The sequence below is a fragment of the Mytilus trossulus genome, chromosome 7 (assembly GCF_036588685.1).
Source record: "Mytilus trossulus isolate FHL-02 chromosome 7, PNRI_Mtr1.1.1.hap1, whole genome shotgun sequence".
In the NCBI taxonomy this organism is placed as follows: domain Eukaryota; kingdom Metazoa; phylum Mollusca; class Bivalvia; order Mytilida; family Mytilidae; genus Mytilus; species Mytilus trossulus.
Window position 1 is genome coordinate 46662554 of NC_086379.1, and position 22794 is coordinate 46685347.

Below are 22794 nucleotides of genomic sequence, written 5' to 3' on the forward strand. Positions count from 1 at the left end.
TATGATGAGTTTTCTTAAAACATTTTTTTAAACTTTACCTGTAGCCCCATATGCTGAAAAGAAATTAAACTGAATTTAATATGAAATACTAAATTACTTAAATATTAAAGATAAATCAAGCAATTCAATCATGTTAAAGACTACATTGAACACGTTTGCAATAAAGAATTGAGTTTGAAGTTTTTATAACAAATTGTTAACGCATAGAATCAGTGATGATGTCTCGAAATACCGATCCGAAAAGTCGATTTGACTTGATTGATTTTTAGTGTTTAAGCACCGCATTTGAGTTATTTCGTGGCTACGAGTTCCTTATTGGTGGAGGAAGCCGGAGTGCCCGAAGAAAACCACCGACCTTCGATAGGAAAACCTAGTCAATTAAGATTTGAGTCGAGTGCATCCGATAAAAACCGAACATTTCTTTAATGCTACATATTATTATTATGTACGCACATTTGAAAAGATAATCAACATATTATGCTTTTGATTTCAATGCGTGTCGCGGGGGAATAACTATATCAGGAAAAACTCGAACCCGACTGTTGATAAAATGTGGACCGTATACGGTTTTCGAGATGATATGTGTAATTCGTTCTATCAAAATGTGTATCGTAAAAACGTATTGGTTGCTTTAATTGTTGATTAAACATGCTAACTGGTGTCATTAGTGGAACCACAGTTAATAACAAATAATAAAAATATACGAACCTCTAGCTACGAGAAAAACGGCATTTTCTTCATTGGCTTCAAAACAAGCATTACAAAGTCCACCAGCTTTTACTGCATCTTCAATTCAAAAAAACAAATTATATAGATAATAGTTTCATCACATTTTAGTTTAGAGTTTTCTAGGAATCAAAAACGTATATAAAGAAGAGGGATACAGGTTGAGGAACTATATCATCTACTTAATAATAATAAGCCGTTCACGCCCATCATTCTTAAATACATATTAAATGATTCTATAAAAAAAAATCATTTATTAATTCACTGTCTTGTCAAAAGATTGTAATACAAAATGTTTATTAAAATGACTAGAACAAAAACATTACAGATTTAATGCGAAATTGTCTGTTGCCAAAGTATACCTGTTTGTGTGCAGAACTCATATGCTTATTAAAGACAACAAAAGGCATTTTGTAAAGTTTTTAAAATTAACTTCCAGATATATAGATATTGTTGTCTCACTCAATCACTCAAATCTCATTTATCACAGTGAACTTGATGGCAAGGATACAGTCGAAGATAGGAATCTGCTTCGTGTCTTGATTTTTTTCTTCAATATCAAAACAGATGCATTACTTAAAAAATAAAATCTGTCTTCAACTTTCTTATTCACAACTTTCCATTAGTGAGCAGTAGTATACACTCTGTTCCATCGAATGTTGTTTGCATATCTAAGTTAATACAATACGTTACGTTACGCTCGTGTATGTTCTTTTTTGTAACCATAACGAAATGATTGATTGATAAGATGTGTCAGGATAATTTGTACACTTGCTACAATTATTCACAGTCGCAGATCCTTAAACAGCAGTAAGTTCAACTGACCTGTACTTTAACTTATTGTGTCTTATTCCCGATTATGACATTTAACTGAATAGGGATTCGGATGGGACTGATACATACATAGCAGAAGACGCATGTCCTGTCAACGCATCCGGTCACGTTTCTTTAAGAGTTCATAAGATTCGTGTAGTTTTTGTGTGTTCCCACGGATTTGTCTCTTCCCAATTGATTTACGAGATTTAAAAATCCTAAGGCGTATCCCCTTTGTTAATGATGTGGAATCACAAACTGAAGACAAGAATTTTAAATTTTCCAAAAGATACAATAGTAAAGGAAGAAAAGAAAGCAGAGAATACCTTTATATTTAAGGGGAATCACGAACAATTTGAGCTTAATTCTGATATTTAAGACAGCATCAGCAGGGCAATTAGTTACATTGAGAAGACTTGACCTAAAAAGGTTTGTTTAAATAAGAAGAAAGGGTAATTTCTTCTGAATTTATTTCACTTTAGAGCCATTTTCTCAATACCCTTTGATATTTATTTACATTGACAATATTAAAGTAAAAAAAAATTAAAGATTTTCCGACAACACAACTATTTATAGTTAAAAGTATTGAGATGTGATCAATGTAAGGTCCCTGTATAGCCTTCAATATATAACTGAAGAGAAAAAAACAGTATAATATAGAAAGCTAAAAAATTGAAGGCTAACCTGTTAAAGTGGTAACAAGACAACTATTCATAGTTTAAAGTATTGAGATGTGATCAATGTAAGGTCCCCGTATAGCCTTCAATATATTATAACTGAAGAGAAAACCAGTATAATATAAAAAGCTAAAAAATTGAAGTCTAACCTGTAAAAGTGGTATAACAACACAACATAAATTCAAACTTTGAAAAAACATAGATTTATCTCGTGCATTTAAGGTAGCACTACAGTCTAACAATGATTTTTTGGTCATATTTTTTTTATCACATAATTCTGAAGTAAGTATTATTCTGAACAGTTTGTAAAAATCCCAAAGTCATTATCATATCACAACAGGGAGTAAATTGATAATGAATTTATGTAAATAAAAGCACATGGTAATTAATCTAAATATATATGCATTTGGGAGGGGCTAATATGTCAATCATCTGTTGATACCAGTGTCCAGCTGTTAATCCCTGACCACAAGATCAATAATGTAGTCTTATCTCATTGTTTAATTGGAAACAAAAAATATTTATATAACATGGAAGTGAACAAAGAAAAAGAAAGAAAAAACTAAAGGAAAAAAATCTACCAAAAAGGAAAAAAAGTACTATGGAAAAGAGTGGGGAAGTAGTTTTGAAAGCCTCTGTTTTATGAATTTTAACTAATTTTCAGTTAATGTGTATTTTTTCAGTCCCATTAAATTAAATGTATTTTCAAGAAAAGGGTGGGTTGATCTTTTTATCAACATGTTTTTTGATGCACACTTTTAATGTATTAGCTAATTTTAGACATAGTTTTACTTTATTTCTTTTTTTAAAATTCAAATGAAACTTATTCTTTATATATAGAGAATAATGTTGTTAAACATTGATTAATGAAGAGGCGGAGCTTTGTCTATATTTATTTACTTCATCAAAGATGTTGGTCAGATCTGTGACGTCAAACTCCCGCCAAATGCCAAGTTAGTGTTGGACAGTTCACATATAAGGCAAAATTTACAGCATTAGAGCATCAAAGACACAAAGTGTGTGGTTTTATTGATATAGTAATGGTATCAGAACACTCTTGGGGTGTTCCCAGTGGAACATCTGTATTTATATTGACTTTATAGGGGTTCTAAGGGGAAAATTCAGTTTTTAGGTCATTTCTCAGAACAATTTTTCATGAAAATTGTAAGGAAAAATGACAATACAAACTTTATGGGTACCCCCTTTGGCTTGACTTTGATATATATGATTGAAGAGTGTATTTTCTACAATACCGTGTCCCAGTTTTTGGATAATTCATTTCTAAATGAATTTATGGGTTTCCAAAGATGAAAGGTGAAATGAGGTTTGGCACCCAGCAGTTAAATCAATATATCTTCTTACTGGAGGCATATATCAAAAACCTGAGACACAGTTTAGGAGATTGTATATGGTCGATTACAGGGATGAAAACAAATTTCAACTACCATTTGACATGAATGTGCCATTTTCATCCAAGTTGGAAGACCACTTTTTTGGCTATTAGTGAGCTATATTTTGAGACTATTCAAACTAAAAATAAATTTATATATAAATTAAGAAAGAGTTATATTTCAGCTTTAAAATGAGTTAAAGATTTTAAAAATCCATTGAGTAGTTTTGGAAAAATTGATCTTTAAATACTGTTGATTGGAGTCAGAAAATTCTGACTGTAGTGCTACCTTAACGACTTTAACATCATTTTGAATGTTTCCAAATATTTGACCAAAACGAATGGTTTAAAGATGACCAAATCTAAACTCTTTATAAATACTTTTTTTTTAAATAGCAGTTATCAAGAAAAATAATCAGAAATGAAAATGACACAGTTGATTATGTGTTTCATAGCGCTCTTCTGAATTAACATTGATCAAAATATTTAACCCCAAAGATTTTGTTGACAGCTTCTTTAGCAATACACATTTGACAGTGTGCTTACTGCCACGTTGGATAATTCAAATATGAAAGCTATAGAACAATAAAAATCCTTTTTTATCACAGCTGATGATGACCAATTTAGCAAAGCATAACAGTGGATACATCAGAAATAAACTATATTCAACCATTTCAACTTCATTTACTTGTACTACTAAGATTTAGGTTGGGCGTATCTTGGCTTTTCCTCAAGATTATGTTACGTGTTATAATGTTTATCATTGTTAAGTCATGGTTTTATATCTTCTTCTTCGATATATGATTTTTTTTAAAGTCCCATAGTATCGTCAGCTTCATTTTGAATATTACAGAAAAAGTTTTTATCAGAAAATTAATTTTATTGAAATACGTAAAAATATCGTTATTGTTTGCTGCAGAATACTATAAAAAATCGCTTATATTGATTTATGTATTTTTTTTCATTTTGACCCTAAATGTGGAAAAAATAAGGTACCAAATTGGCGCTTATACTCTATCGTCTAAATCAAAGCTGTCCCAATTACTCCAAAAATAAAATACATACCTCTAGCGATAAATGTGTACACATCCGGGCTTATAATCTTCACTGTCAAACAATCCCAGAAACTTCCTTCTTGTATATTCCATCTATAAACCATGAACATAGTACATATATTATTCAGTTCATTACATTACATGTTAAAACTTGTTAATTAGTCATATCAGTTAATTTGTTGTTTTATTCATACATGTTTGACCATAATATAAAGTCGTGTTTTCTGAATAAATCAATAGATTTACACAAGAAAATAAGACAGAAATAATGAAATAAATGGTTGTTACTTGCATCACGTTCTGTGACTTTTATCCATGCAATTTCAGGACGAGAACATCTATAATACTAAAATAAGGTCCAATTTGTCAGCCGTCATGGGGTGAAAACAACAAATCCAAGAATTCAACTTTATATATAGCTTATATAGGACAATGGTGTAAATTAAAAATCACACCAATTCCAAACCCTTTTGTATACTTAAATAACGAGGTCCAATTTGTCAGCCGTCACGGGGTGAAAACGACAAATATAAGAATTCAACTTTATACATGCGGTGTGATGTGGTTTTTCTTATCCTAGTCCAGCAGACTTTGGTTTAAATTTGAATAACCAATATTTATGTATTGGTGAATCTGGTGGTTTTTTTGTGCAACTGATAGCATTCGTATCAGGTTCAGAAATAAAAGAACACTAGAATTCCTAAAGATATTTCAAAAACAATAAAACAAAGAGTTGGAGCATTCTGGTAAAAAGGTTGTACAGTTTTAGTAGGTTAAAACATATGTTTTCACATTCGTCAATATAATGTAAAAGGTTTCTCAGGTACATGTATTTATAAATGTCCCAAAGAAACACATTTTATTAGAACAAGTCTTGTGTAGACGAAACGAGTGCCTGACGTATTAAATTATCAGCCTGGTACCCATGATAATTTGTCATATAGCCCAGTTAATTTGATATTAAGGGTACTACTGAAAGTAAAAGGATGACGTCATATCTTGATTAATGAATCAATATTGCGATAAATGGACGACTTCCGCCTAGAATATATGACAAACGTGATGATTTTAGCTTTCAAATCATGCAAATTGTCAGCTTTTAATTTCTAAAAAGAGGCATCACAGTAATCAGCACTTCGGTGTTGACATGAATATCAATTATATGGTCATTTTTATAAATTTCCTTTTACAAAACTTTGAATTTTTCGACAAACTAAGGATTTTCTTATCACACGAACAGATTACCTTAGCCGTATTTTGCACAACATTTTGGGAATTTTGGGTCCTCAATGCTCTTCAACTTTGTACTTGTTTGGCTTTACAGCTATTTTGATCTGAGCGTCATTGATGAGTCTCGTGTAGATGAAACGCGCGTCTGGCGTATTTAATTATAATCCTGGTACCTTTGATAACTATATCTCTCTCTGCTCCGTCGCATAGTGATATATATCTTTTCAAATTTTACACTTGTGCATTTTTACACTATACGTTGACATGGGCGCGTCTCTAACACAAAAATTCATCAAGAGAATTATGACGATAAACGAAAAAAACTGACACTTCATCATTTTAACAGTCACCATATCAAATTGGTTGACCTAACCAATGTGTTGATGTCTCACTTACAGCATATTTTTGCTATCTTAGGATCTAAGTCATCTGATCTGTAATGTTACCCGTTGTTGACTGAGTGTGTATTTAATAAAAACAAATGAAATCATGTTATCTTTAATCATGAGTTTATTTACTACGGGTGATGCACGAATAGTAGAAAATACTTACCATGTTGATTCACTTGATCTCGTTTTATATGAACTTTATGCAATTCGTTCAATATTTTTTAGTTCTATTGATTGTTCTCATCTTAATTTGAACATTAGTAAACTAGTATATATTTATTGAAAAAACGAAAAGGTAGGTTAATCGACAAAAAACTTACTTCAACAAAATATAAGGGCCTTTAATCTCTAAACATACTAGATCAATAGTGTTGACATTTACTGTCAAAACAGCCTCCGAATGATTACATTTGCTATATGTAATAGTCCCATGTGCATTTGGGTTTGACGGAACTCGCGGATCCTCCCAAATAAACGTTTTACCTATCCATTCACATGGAAATTTACACAAGGCAGATCCTGAAACAGAAATGTTTACTGTAAATTGCCAAAAGAAAACTCAATAAGTAGATATTTTCTATGGTTTTATAAATACCCTGTTGGTGCTAGTAAATAATATCGTTTGCTTAATCAAAAAATATATATGGTATCTTTTCTGGTTTCTATAACAAATAAATAAAGGCAACAGTAGTATACCGCTGTTCAAAACTCATAAATCCATGGACAAAAAACAAAATCGGGGTAACAAACCAAAACCGAGGGAAACGCATTAAATATAAGAGGAGAACAACGACGCAACACCGAAACGCAACAGCACACAGAAACGGACCAAGCAACAGACAAAACACCACGAGAATAACAAATATAACATCAAAACCAAATATATGAATTTGGGATAGACAAGTACCGTGCCACGTCTTATCTCAAAAATAAGAGAAAACACAAACGACTCAACGTTAAAATGCATCAAACACACAGAAACGAACAATATTATAACAATAGCCATCTTCCTGACTTGGTACAGGACACTTTTAAAGGGGAATAAAAGAGGTGGGTTGAACCTGGTTTTATGGCATGCCAAACCTCGCTAAAATAAAAGTGACGCATACCTGTTTGAATTCATAGATTCCTACACGAATTTATATATTATTCGATCAGAAAACATATGACCTAACTTCCAATAATCAAACAACCATACAACATACTTCACTATGAATAATCAAGGTCATCATCCTATTTTCAAATTGTCAATCGCTCCAGTTCATTAAAGATGCGTATTGATTCATTTGAGAGAATCGAGATTTGATGTGCTTGCAAAATTCAATAAACTCCTGACCACAAAAGAGACCGTAAAAGACTGAACGATTGTATTCCGTCTTTTAAACGTGCATCTCATGAAAATATTTAAAACTCTTTCGCATTAAGTGAGATGTTTACCACAGATCACAATCAGTGGATTAACCATTTGTAAAACAAAAGTTACCAATTATCACATTGCTTGTAGGTTTCATTAAAATTCGTAATTCTTATTGGCTGCCAACAATCGCTAGGTTCTCCAATATCATGTTTATTTCATCAAAAAACAATAGCAACGACTGCACATGATATATGTGTCAATGTCATAATATAGCATTAAAAACAATCGAAAATATTTGTATATAATTACCAATCTATTGATGTAGCAAAATAAGTTATCATCAGAATTGAATGCTTCTTTTTATTCTGTAATAGGTTTGTAAACGCGTTCATTATTCGCACATTTTGAATATAAAGCTATTACTTTTACGAAATGCTTAATTTTTATTACAATTTTGTCTAGAAAAAGTGGGAGTAGTCTTTATCCAACCAGTGATACTCATTACTCCTCACTCGTACTCAGTTGTAATGATAAAATCATTAAACTTTAAGTCATAGAAACTATAAGCTTTAAGACATAAGAACTCAAATATATTTACTTTTTAATTATTTTTTTTCAAAAAGAATTATAACAAATTCTTTAACATTAAAATTACTTGCCTGGAACTATTAAAACAGCTGTAAACAGAACTATATGCACAATCACCCTCATTGCTACGCTCATGTTTCTTCTGATCAATGCCTGTATTGTACTTCATCAATAGGCAAGGCGATAGAGATGTTATTGTTTTATAGTAAGTTAACATATTGTCCCTGACACTGTTTAACTCCATGACATATTTATAAAAAAATATGTTTTCTTTTTTGTTTAGTAATTTGCATCTTTAATGTACATTATGTTATTTTTTTTGTATATACCATGTTTGTTCAAACTCAGATTATTTTGTTTGCAACAGTCTGTGTTTACAATTTGTTCTTTTTAACCTTAGCAATATGCAAAATGTACATATGCAAAAGACAAGTATATATATTTAGATATTTTAGTATTATACAAAAAAACTGTAGGCAAAATTTACAATAAAAATGATAATTTGTCTTTGCGGTCAATGTCCCATTGACACGTCTTACAGTGTTTATTCATCCACACTCGTTCGAGATGCTCGTGTCTGCAGTAACGTTTTTTTTTATTTTGAGTTATTTTTTGCGGAATCTATGCATTATTAGTAGACTATTAAGTCATAGATTTCTTTACCACAAATTACTTATATCTATTACTAACTTGTTTCATAGATACAAAGATTCTGTCTGCAAATTTTACTGTATCTGTAGAAAACTATTTTAGATTAGCACAACCAAGGTGTTTTTCAATAGCCTTTCTCAATATAGGTTGGAAATTGTGTACGTAAAAAAAGGTTTTGGCAAAGATTTAAAAGAACATTGTAAATGAAAGTATGTTTAAAAAAAATAATAATCTTTATTAAATTAATTATTGAAATTTTGCTTTTTGTATACCGCATTGATATTTAAAGACAAACTGGATAGAATATAATCGATATCACGAATAGTTAGCTACAAGTTAAACTCAGATAAAAAAAAAGTGTTTTACATTAAAGAAATGTTTACCTAATGTAACATGTAATTGCAAAGAACAAGATCTGGTCATAGTAGAAGACCGCAAAACGGTAACTATTTTCATTTTAAAAGAATTCCTGTTTTCAAAATGTCATTCAATCTTTACTGAATTTCTCAGTAACAATGATTCATGATAGGTTTACGTCATGGTTTTAACCACAGGAACCTGTCTCTGAAAAAAACTTTAATATATCTAAATATTTATAGGTAAAAACGAATTTAGAGACAAGTGCCTGCAGCTCGATCAATAGTACGGCTTAACAGACCATCTTGCTATAAACGCCCATGAATATCTCAAAATCGCATAATAAAAAAACGGATTTTTTGGTGTTATTAAAATTTGCTGTTAGAAATTGTTATACATTAAGGAATGTATCTCCCTCATGCAAAGATCTAAATTCCTTTCACAGATTTGGCTATACTTTTTGGACTGTTTGGATTATAGCTCTTCATCATTTTTATAACCTTTGGATTTCAAATAGTTTGGCCACGAGCATCACTGAAGAGACATGTATTGTCGAAATGCGCATCTGGTGCAGGAAAATTGATACCGTTAATGTTATATGACAGATTTCGGCGAGTGCTTTTTCCCCCCGAAATAAGGTAATCCAACATATCAATTAATATAACTTTTAAAGTAAGCCTATACACTGTGTTTTCGATTACAAATTAGTTCATTTGAAGTTATCTACGTTTTTTATGAGCTCATTTCATAAATGTTATGAAATATTAGAATTTTAAGGAAATTAAGAAATATATATGATCTTTGTTGAAAAACTTTATCACAGTATCTTTCCTACATCTCACAGACACAAATTAAAGTAGAAACCAGTTGCAATTGCAAGATGGTTTTTTTAAATTACATTACACGTTATGTGGCCTTCAAATGTATACATTATTATAATTTTAGAATATTTTGAACAATTAACATGCTTTTTCTTCACATGTTTCAGAAACAACTCAATATTTACATGCAGGTTAATGTTCGTATAATGAGCCTGCAGATGGTTTGTTATCGGTTCATTCGTAAAATAAGTTATACAAATTAAATTATTTGTAAAAGATCATTAACTTCGAGATAAGCTACTACGAGATAGGAACAAATTACACAACATATTTTTTTTTGTTCTATCATTGATAAAAGTGAATACAGAAACATGAATTATTTATTGACCGCTTTCGGCATGCCATTTTTTTAAATTGTCAAAATAAGCAAAGAAACATTGCTGGTGAATTATTCACTTGTAAATACATAATGCTTCTTCATTAAATCCGTATCCAGTGACCTTCAATATAAACCATTAGCTAAAGATTAGTTTCTCAGGTATAAGTTGTGTTCACCCATTGAAAGGAAAATAATTAAAAAGTTGACAATGAAACAAACATGAACCATTACGTTGACTAATTCGATACAAAAAAAATCATTCTTAAACAACTACGTGCTAAACTTATTTGTTTAATATATAACATGAAATCAAACACACATAGAATGTTGAACTTGCACGAGTTCGCTATCTATTTATATTTAATTATGTCTATAGAACCGTTGGAAGTTTTCAAATGTCGTATCGATGGTTAATCAGATGACGTCCAGTCTAAAATACACTGCACTAGAAAAACAAATAAAAGTCTGAAATGGCCTATATCTGTACTCGACTGTACTGATTTTTACTAGACCAGGCTGAATTGGTCTGTATAGGTCTCGACATTACTAAACCACAGTCTTAACTTTACTCGATTTAAGTGATTTGTACTTAAACTTTATCTTGGCCATTGACAAAAGTCTGAATTATTACACGACCAGTCTGAAACAGTTTTAAACCATTCTCGAACTGTACTGGACCTATTTGATCAGTATTAACCATACTCGACCAAAGGTTGGAACAATACTGAACCGTAACTGGCCAATAACCTCTACCTAGTTTTTATTGAAAATAAAACAAAAATACTGACATGACAACAGCTACAAAAGAAATATATGTAAATAGAGATTTTTACATCATTACACGATTCTCGGTTGGTCTTGTGTAAACGAAGCGCGCGTCTGACGTATTACATTTTAAACTTGGTACCTATTGTAAGCTATTATTCGTGTGTTTCACTGTCCAATGTGTGTTCCCATTCATTTGCATTGTAGTCCTGTCATGTAATGTAGTCATTTTAATGTTATGTTTAATATTGCCATAAAAGCGGGAGGTTTGGCATGCCACAAAACCATGTTCAACCCACCATTATGTTCTTGAAATATCCTGTACCAAGTCAGGAAAATGGCGATTGTTATATTATAGTTCGTTTCTGTGTGTGTTAAATGATGAGTATTATGTAGACGAAATGCGCGTCTGGCGTATTAAATTATAATCCTTGTACCTTTGATAACTATAAATATATTTACATTTTAATGTTGCGTTTCTGTTGTGTCGTAGTTCTTCTCTTATATTTGATGTGTTTCCTCAGTTTCCCGGATTTGTTTTTTTCTCAATCGCTTTCTGAATTTCGAACAGCTGTAACTTCTGTTGCCTTTATTTCTCAAATCATCAATTAGATAGTGAAATCGAATTATCTTAAATGATTATTCAATTATATTATTAGGGCCCCCCTTTAGGCGGGTCGCCCTATAGTGATCAGTCTGTCCGTCCGTCCGTCTGTCCGTCCGTAACACTTTCGTGTCCGCTCCATATCTAGAGAACCATTATGATTTCATACTTTATAATTTACATGTTTATTAACCACCACCAGAGGGCGTGTCATGATGTATGTACATTTTCCTAGGTCAAAGGTCAAGGTAAAAAAAACTTTGGTTTCAGTTGACAACCCTGTGTCCTGTGGTGAAGATCGTGTCCGCTCTATATCTTGAGAACCGTTATGATATCAAAGTTTATACTTGACATCCATTTTAACCAACACCAGAGGGTGTGTCACGATGTATGTACAACTTCCTAGGTCAAAGATCAAGGTCAAAACTTTGTTTTCAGTTGACAACCCCGTGTCCTGTGGTGAAGATTGTGTCTGCTCTATATCTTGAGAACCGTTATGATTTCAAATAGTATACTTGACATCCATTTTAACCAACACCAGAGGGTGTGTCATAATGTATGTACAACTTCCTAGGTCAAAGGTCTGTCTGTCTGTTGGTCTGTCCATCGCTAACAAATTTGATCAACACTATATTTTGAGAGGACAGCTGTTATTATTTCATACTTTATACCTGACAAACATTTTCAACTTAACATATATATTAACCAACACCAGAGAATGTGTAATAATGTATGCATCCTAGGTCAAAGGTCAGTCCGTAGTTCTGTCCATCCGTTCGTTGTTCTTAACAAATTGTGTCCGCTCTACCTCTAGAGAACCGTTAATATTTCATACTTTATACTTAGTGGGTCATAATATATTGAAGGCATAATTCTAAAAATATGTGACAAATATCAGTTGGGCAGCACCTTTAAACATAGTGTTCAAACATCAATCCATATATCCAGAAGTCACCTTAGAGTAGTCAACAATGAGTTCACATCATGCAGTCATATCACTATTATACTATGAAAGTAAGTTGAGAATATTTATCAGTTTTAACTTAAAATCTTAGATTAAAATCACACATGAGACTATGTAATAACTCCAAATAATGCTTCATATCAGATTATCCATACAACTTATTTACCCCACGTTATTGACAGCGGTGCCCACAGAGATGGCTCCCATTTCAATGGTATCTAGTTTTTTTAATTTTAGAGTCTTGTTAAATAAAGGATTTTCTCTTCACTTGAAAACCACACATAAATTGAGGGTAAAAAACTACCTGAATAAAAACTACATAGATTTTATGGTTACATTTGCTCCAATCCTTAACTATTGATTTATATTTTTTAAATCAACAAGTCACAATTTAGGGAGGATGGAAAATTTATAAATGAAGTATATTATACATTCATGTGAGGCACACTTTATAATTTTAGTATGAAGCCTTGTGAACTGTAGTAAATTGATTTTAAAAGTTCGTAGTTATTCTGTGGTTTTCATGTTGAAATGTACAATTAGTTTCTTTACGTTATTCTCTGTTCTGAGTGTTCTTCCATTTATATGCACTGAATTCCTGTCACGTCATACATGTCATATTGAATGTATGTTTAATATTTCCATACAAACTGGAGGTTTGGCTAGCCATAAAATCAGGTTCAGGCAACTGTTTTTCTTAAGTTGTCCTATTCCAAGTCAGAAATATGGCAGTTGTTATAAAACAGTTTCCCTCGGTTTAAGTTTGTATCCCGGATTATTTCTCTCTCAATCCATTTATGACTCTTGAATAGTGTTATACTACTGTTACCTTTATTAAGACTTTTAAATATGCAAAGTTTTTATTGTTGACATACCAAGGAGTATTGACAAATTTTCAATATTCAAATTTCATGAATAATCATGAACTTTTAGATTTTTACCCAACGAGTTTAATAAAATCAGAGGAAATTGGTTCTACACTGTTAAAAACATGTTGAAAACTAAACTGATATCTGACAAACCTTTTCTGTTATCTACAATGTGGGATAAAACCTTTTTACCGTATTGATTTAACAAAGGTGTGATAAAACTATGTACGGTTCATAATTTGCATCTTCTTCTATCGGTGCGACCGCATTGTAAACTTTTATACATGTAAATAAACTCATCATAGATACTCGGTTTAAAATTTTGAACGTCTGACACGATAGCAGTATGCCCTTTATATACACAGAAAAAAGTCCCATAAAATCAAACATGAGGAAAACTCAAAATCAGCATTTTTAATTATCATTGGAAAGGGAGATAATTCTTGCCAAAATGAGTCTTTTTTAGTCAGTTTCTGGTTGTTTTTCTTGAAATTTATTTAAAGTATCATTATTTGATAGGGTTATAAGTTTGTATTTGACAAATAGTTATCAAAGGTACCAGGATTATAATTTAGTACGCCAGACGCGCGTTTCGTCTACATAAGACTCATCAGTGACGTTCATATCAACATATTTATAAAGCCAAACAAGTACGAAGTTGAAGAGCATTGAGGATCCAAAATTCCAAAACGTTGTGCCAAATACGGCTATTCCTAGGATAAGAAAATCCTTAGTTTTTCGAAAATTCATAGTTTTATATTCAGGAAATTTATAAAAATGACCACATAATTGATATTCATGTCAACACCGAAGTGCTGACTACTGGGCTGGTGATACCCTCGGGGACGACACGTCCATCAGCAGTAGTTATGTAATGTTCAAAAATGTACAAAACCGACGTGTTATGGGTAGTTTTAATTTTTTCGTGCATTTTTCATTAAAGAAATTGCAAATTTGATGTTTGTAACCATTTTCAAAAAATAATGTGAAAATTTTGTATTGTTTATATTTGCATAATATATTTTTTCAGCAACTTACTTATCTAAAGAAACTTTAAACCAAAAAAAGAAGAAAACATGCTTACCTTGACATGTAAATAAATTCAATAAATGGTCAACTAATGAATTACGAAATCTAGATTATAGCAGAGATGGGTCTGATTACTTTCAATATAATTGATTAAATTACAATTACTTTGTCATGTGTACGATTACATTAAATTAATGATTACATCATTTCTGAAAGTATCTGATCAAATGAATGATTACATTGGCAAAGTAATCATGATTACATCTGATTACAATGAACTTAAAAAAATATATAGCATATTACATGATGTGAATGAATAAACATTCAATATAACATGTATAACTAGAGCATTTTTGAGAAAGGATTTTATTTGATACATAATTAAATGATAACTTCAAACTTCATCTGTTTTAAAACATGTTTAATAAACACCAAATTCCACTACTCATATTCATGAGCATTGTGTCACTGGTTATGACCTATTACACTTTATCATCATTAATCTCTGAATAATTTTGAATTTAATTGAATAAAGAGTTTGCAGTCTGTCTTCTGACCCCTTCCAGACTTTATGTGTATGTTAATGTGCAATTTATGGAAGTTGAAATATGGATGAAATACAGTCACCAGTTAATAACTCATTTTAATAGAAATGTTTAATTAGATTGTTAATAAAATATAAGTACTTAAAATCATTGCATTTTACATGTCCAGTCTAAATACATTTTAAATTTATTTTAAAGAACATGATAGGTTGTGCTGATTCATTTTCACAAGTCTGATTTATCTTTGATCATATATATTTCTATACTCAATTAGTAATGGCCATAAAAACAAACCTTAATTAGTCTTCTACCTATCAATTTAAAGTTGACAAAAATCACATTATAAGCAAAAGTTTATAATTCAAGGTTGAAGAAAAGTATTACTTGAATTTAACAGTTATTATCAAATATTTTAATATGTACATCTTTAAATTATGAATATGTACACTATCTTTTACTAAGGCAAGAGGTATATAATTGTATTATATGACTCTGCTCTATAGGCTAATGATGACTTTTTAATACTGTTAATTATTTATTGAATATGAATAACAAAAAGGGTTCATTTATTGACCATAGACACAGTTTTAGATTTTTTTTTCATTGTAATCAGAATGTAATCAAAAAGTAATCAGGATTACAGGGTATTTTGAAAAGTAATTGATTAAATTAAATTAACTGTAATCAGATTTTTGGCTGATTAATGATTACACTGATTACTTTAAAAATTGTATCAATTACAGCTGATTAACGATTACAATTACAATTACCCTTAGTCTGGATTAAAGCTTGATAAAATACATGAAAACAACTTTAAAGTTGTTTGTTATACTCTAAAGACCGCTTAGAAAAATATTTGTATCAATTTTAAACTTGTTGCCTTCTGTTAGCTATTATTAGTGTGTTTCTTTGTCAATTGTGTTCTCCTATTTATCAATAATGTAGTCATGGAATGTTGTGTAGTCATTTTAATGTTATATTTCACATGGCCATAAAAAAGGGAGGTGTGGCATGCCATACAACCAGGTTCAACCCTTTAGAGCTGTTTGTTATACTCTAAAGACCGCTAAAAAATCAAGAATCAATACATTCTGATGAAAAGAAGCGGAAAAATTATAATTTTGTATCAATTTTTATTATTATTAATTTTAAACTTGTTGCCTTTTGTTAGCTATTTTTCGTGTGTTTCTTTGTCAATTGTGTTCTCCTATTTATCAATATTGTAGTCATAGAATGTTGTGTAGTCATTTTAATGTTATATTTCACATGGCCATAAAAGAGGGAGGTTTGGCATGCCACACAACCAGGTTCAACCCTTTAGAGTTGTTTGTTATATTCTAAAGACCGCTAAACAATCAAGAATCAATACATTCTGATGAATAAAAGCGGTAAAGTTATAATTTTGTATCAATTTTTATTATTAATAATTTTAAACTTGTTGCCTTTTGCAAGCTATTATTCGTGTGTTTCTTTGTCAGTTGTGTTCTCCTATTTATTTGTATTGTAGTCCTGTTATGTTGTGTTGTCATATTAATGTTATATTTTTCATGGCCATAATTAAAGAGGGAGGTTTGGCATGCCACAATACCAGGTTCAACATTTTTTCCTTTAAAAATGTCCTGTACCAAGTCAGGAATATGGCCATTGTTATATTATAGTTCGTTTCTTGTGTGTTACATTTTAACGTTATGTTTCCGATGTGTCGTTTGTTTTCTCTTTTTTTTTTGGAGTGTGAATTCGTACTATAAGACGTGTCACGGTACTTATCTATCCCAAATTCATGTATTTGGTTTTGATGTTATATTTGTTATTCTGATAGGAAATTGTCGAATGCTTACTCCGTTTCTTTGTGTGTTACATTATAACGTGATTTGAAACACAATGGTGACATGTTTTCTCGGAGCTTTAACTTTTGTGAAAAATCAGGAATATAAGATCTAAAGAAGATTGTTGGTTGTTCATAGATACTATTATTATGTGCTAACGTAATGGATCATGCCAAAAGAGAAACAAACTAATCAAAACACAAAAAGGAAGAAAGGAAATTCTAGTAACAGCAGGGGTAGTGAATCACACGATAATGTAAAGAAGGCAAAATATTTTCGGACAGACGATTCGGTGAGTTCTATTATAAATGAAACCCATTCTGTTTTATATAACTCTGATGAATTTAACCCTAGTGTATTTGATGAAGTAAACAAAGTAGATACTCATAACCCCACAGACTATATACAAGAAACTGACAATAACCAACAAAACATGTCTTCAGCAAACACCAACCTTAACCCTTACCTAGACGTTTGTGATAAACTAGACATTCTGATAGGGGCGGTAAAAGACCTGAAAACTAGTCAAGACAATATGGCAAGGATGTTTGAATCTAAACTAGATAAACTAAGAAATGATTTAATGGCTAGTGTTGATAGTAAGGTGAGAGCGTTACGAAATGAATTATCGATTGACATAGGCCATGAGACTACACGTACTGACCAACTACTGACTACTGTTCAGTCAATACAAAGGCTTTTAGACGATGTAGAACAACAAAATCCTATACTAAACGATAATGGTACTGCAATACATGAAAATCGACCGGGTCGGAAATACAAACCGCTTGATAACACTGACTTTACAGTAACTGTAAGTGGCATCCCGTTTTCCGACGGTGAAGATTTTGATTTTGGCTTTAGGTGATTCCGTGGCCAATAGTGTTAAGATTAGTGCTACGACTCGCTTGCCTTCAAGGTTCAATGATAAACCTGGTATCGTGAAAATAAGTTTCCAAAACACTGATGAAAAAATGAATGTTCTTCGAAATAAAATGAAACTGAGACAAACCGAGATGTATAAGAATGTGTTTATCAAAAGTAGTAAATCCCGAGAAGAGCGTCTCATCGAAATGAACGCGAGGGCAGTATTGAGAAACCTCCCGGATGGGTGCGATTATAGAGTTGACGCCTCTGGACGGATCAAGAAACGTGATAATCAAACGCAACGAGGTGATGGTGAATAGGATGGCGCCCGATCTATTGAGTCTATTAAAATTGGTCATTTGAATGTTGCTGGATGGACTAGAGAAAATTGTCAGTTAAGGTCAAACATTTTAAAAAGCATTGAACGTGACATTATAGCAATTAGCGAGACCGTTTAGCAGGTCAAGATGAAATAAATGTAACAGGTTATACATGGTTTGGTTTTAACAGAACAAATATCCATCGTAATGCGCCAAAAGCGTCAGGTGGGGTTGGTATATTGCTTAGTAATTGGCTGTTGAAATACTTTAACGTATCTGTAATCGACAAAACTTTCGAGGGAATTCTTGGTATCAAATTCGAGAACACGTCAAAAGACTTGGAATTCATATTGTATTCATGCTACTTGCCACGAAAGCGCGATGCTCAGAGTTTCTTAGCGCATCTTTTAACTCAAATCTATATGCACTCTGTTTGTGAAAATATTCTACTAGTCGGTGATTTTAACGCTAGGATCGGTTCCTTATCAGAAACCTTAAACCAAATAGATAATATCCCGAAAAGGATTGCAATAGACAATAATATAAATCAGCATGGACATGAATTCATTAGATTTTATGGGACTTTTTCTGGGTCTATTTGGGGTAAAATGCTAAAGATTAAAACTTAAAAATCTTCTGTTGCAATTACTTTCGGGTTAGGGTAAAATTTATGCTAGATTGACTGGACTGTAAGTGACGCTAAAACCAAAACGTTAAGTTATGGAGGCCAAATAGTATACGAATTGGCTGCTGTATTTTTGACATTTTTACATATTATGTCCGTCTGTTTTGTTCACGCATCGTTGTCAATATAAAAGAAATTAATGCGACTGTCATACGAGTGAGAGGTTTAGCTAGCTATAAAGCCAGGTTGAATCCACCAATATCTACATAAGAATGTACCTGTACCAAGTCAGGAATATGACAGTTGTTATCCATTTGTTTGATGTGTTTGAGCTTTTGATTTTGCGATTTGATTAGTGACTTTCGTTTTGAATTTTCCTCTGAGTTCAGTATTTTGTGATTTTACTTTTTACAAGTGTTGATTCCAGGAGTTTATTTAACATAATTTAAACTGACATGTTAGATTATTTCAAACATAAGTTAACCATTGTGTGTTCCATGTGGTAACTTAGGTGTTTAATATGATATAAACAATCTTTCCCTGTGCAGTCATGTTAGTTTATTCCAAGCATAAGTTTACAAGTGATTCAATGAGGTTATTTAACATGATTTAAACAATCTTTCCCATGGTGCAGTCATCTTAAACTATTCCAAACATACACTCACAAGTGTGGATTTCATGAGGGAATTTAACGCGATTTGAACGATCTTTCCCTGTGTGCAGTCGTGTTAGATTATTCCAAACATAAATTTACTAATATAGATTCAATGAGGTTATTTGACATGATTTAAACAATATTCCATGGGTGCACATGGTGCAGTCATCTTAAATTATTCCTGAGTGAGTGTTTTTAACGTGATTTCTGGAATAAGGAAGTATAATAGTCCACGCCCGGTAAATATATCAAAACTCTATAACATTGAACTCTACTGAGGATCAATCATGTGCATTTCGCTGATGTGTTTTTCTACCAGTTCATTGGTATGTATTTTAACAAGTTTTTCTATTGGTTCCTCGGCATATATTTCTACATGTTTATCTACCGGTTCATCAGTATGTATTTTAACATGTTTCTGTAGATTCCAGTTCTCCTTAAAGCCTTTACCACAAACGTCACACTCGTAAGGTTTTTCGTCGCTGTGTTTTTTCATATGTTTTGTCAAGATGCAGTTAAGATAAAAGCTTTTACCGCATATTGCACACGCATACGGTTTCTCACCGGTATGTTGACTCATGTGAGCTTTTAAGTTTCCACGCTGATTGAATTCTTTACCGCATCGTACACACATGAATGGTTTTTCACCGGTATGTGTTCTCATATGTTTCTGTAGGACGTCTTTTCGACTGCATTCTTTCCCGCAAATTTCACATATGATTGTCCGTGCTTTTTCTGTACCGTGTGTTCTCATGTGTATCGTCAAGTCGCCATTTCGACAAAATCCTTTGCTGCAAACTTCACACTGATAAGGTTTTTCACCAGAATGTAACCTGATGTGGACTTCTAAATGGACACTTTGGATGAATTGTTTACCACATTCATCACACGTATAAGGCTTGTCGTCACTATGTGTTTTTGTGTGTCTCTGTAGATTACTCCGCTGACTAAACCCTTTATCACACACATCACACGTGTATGGTTTTTCACCAGTATGTGTTCTTTTGTGTGCATATAAATTTCCACTTTGTTTGAACCCTAACCCACATACATCACATTCATAGGACTTCTCATCCATATTAAATTGTTCTTAAAATTAATAAAATAAACCAAACTAAACTAAACACTGAAATAGTCAAAAAGTCGGAACTGCCTGTTTATCCAAATTAAACAGTCGTTGCTCTTTATCTGCTATCCTACAAAAAAAAATCATAAAAACTATATAAAAGGTGATGCAGGGGCAATAACTCCTAACAGGAGTTAGGAGATATTTGTAGGTCTGACTGCTGCACATCTTTGCTTTCAAAATCTTTATCTTTGTCATTGGCAATAACTCCTATAAGCGGACTTAGAGGTCAATTGACGGTTCTTACATGATTGTTGACTAATTTTAAGATCGTATTTTTCTGAACACCTTTGCTTTAACAATTAATATCATCCATCTTTAAGTTTTTCTACAAAACAAATAATAAAAATAAACGCAGAAAAATGGTATAACTCGTCTTAGGGCAATAACTGTAACAAGGAGTCAAATAACCATTCCTCCATGTTTATTTATTTATGAATAATAATTTTTTACACAATAAAAAAAAAATCCAAAAAGGATAATAATCATCAATCATACAAGAGATGGTTGACCGACAGGGGGGAATTGCACAGATGACAACAGACATGTTCCACATATAACTACAAACCCTATCATTATATTAACTATGTCATATAATACTAAGTACATGAAAAATTATTCCGTTTTAAATTCTAGTCATTTTGCTAATGTTTCTTTATATTGGGTTGTTACAAAATGTTTGTATACATATAATGAAATGTATAAATAATAGATAAGTTGTGTAGATTTTAAAATTGTGTTATAAAGCCAGAGACATACATGCACATGTATAATACATTGTGTTATATGACCGGTAAAGCATACCTAATTATTTTTTTTTAAATTAAATAGTCTCTCACAATTCTCTATGGAATGACACTTCTTCTTTAACATAATTTTGTTGTTTTAATTTCGATTTTATAGATATGATACTGATTATGGTATACATGTGGTTTATAGACTAATAAAATATTGAATACGTTTATTGTGTTTTTAGTGCATTGTTTCTTTTATTTTTGCTTTCCATATGTTTTAACGTTATCACTAATATTCTTATTTGATATAATACACAGTTTCTAAGTGCGATGCTCTTTGAAAAGAAATCATTAAAATATTACTCACTTATATACTTATCAATGAGATTAGTGACCCCAACAGTATGTTTTTAATGGTGATAGCCTTGCAGAGCGGATAAATAAATACTCCGATCAAGTTAACAAAGGGAGATTATCCTTTGTTTACAATAAAGTTGTATGGCATGCAAGACAAGACATTTTGCATGCACTCATACAATTGCCATTTTTCTTAATAAATCAATACAGATTAAGCCTGCAAAGTGGAATTTAATAATGATAAAAAAAAAATAAGCTGTGGTGACACTTGAAAAGGAGAGATATTTTAAAATCCCAAGAGAGGACCGACTTGGGACTTGGTCATAACATATAAAATGCTAGAGTAGAGGATGAGAAACATTTTTTACTATATATCTATATATCATCTATATATCTTTATTCTCATAAAGCCAATGCATTACATCGGTACAGAGATAACAAATACAACAATAAATATTTACAATATGTACAAAACAAGCGAGAGAGGTTACAAAAGTTACAAGCCAGGAGTACAAACACAAGTATTTATATTTTTTATAAAAGAACAAAGCTTCTTCAGAACTGGTTTTCGTGTACTTGACATAAGTTCAGAGAATTTAACTGTGTTTTGCCGTTTTGTAAAATATGCAGTTAAAAACTCTTTTCGTTTTTTATGGAAAAAGTTGCATTCAAATATAAAATGATATTCGTCACCTATTTGTCGATTGTTACATAGACTGCAAAAGCGGTTTTCTCTGATTACGTTTTGCCATCTTCCTGTTTCAATCGGCAAATTAGTATTAGTCGTTCGAAATCGACAAAAAACAATAGCGTCTTTGAAGTCCAAAATATTAAAATATTCTTCGAATTCCAAGTTTTTCTTTAAAATTTTGTAGTTTATACCTTTTGGCGAATTTTGAATGAGGGAATTCCAGTTCTGAATATATTGATCTTGCAATCTCTGCTTTATAACAGTTTTTAACCATTCTTTATTAACAAAATTTTGTGACTCCCATATGTATGAGAAACCACAATCTTGAATACTCTGTTGTGATTATAATAAAACTCTAAGAAATGCCTTTTTTCAACACATATG

At 31.6% G+C, this 22794-nt stretch overlaps 1 protein-coding gene across 1 annotated transcript; it reads right to left on the bottom strand.

Annotated features, from left to right (window-relative positions):
• Positions 1-19320: 19320 nt before the first annotated feature.
• On the bottom strand, positions 19321-21834 carry LOC134725174 (zinc finger protein 239-like). The gene is made up of 2 exons (XM_063588787.1): positions 21730-21834; positions 19321-20698 (listed from the first exon to the last, which is right to left on the bottom strand). The coding sequence occupies exon 2, from the start codon at positions 20578-20580 to the stop codon at positions 19774-19776; it is 807 nt and encodes a 268-aa protein (XP_063444857.1). The 5' UTR covers positions 20581-20698; positions 21730-21834; the 3' UTR covers positions 19321-19773.
• Positions 21835-22794: the final 960 nt, after the last annotated feature.

Bases quoted from the DNA above. Each gene is read 5' to 3' on its own strand.
- LOC134725174 (XM_063588787.1), bottom strand. From the start codon at position 20,580: ATGGATGAGAAGTCCTATGAATGTGATGTATGTGGGTTAGGGTTCAAA.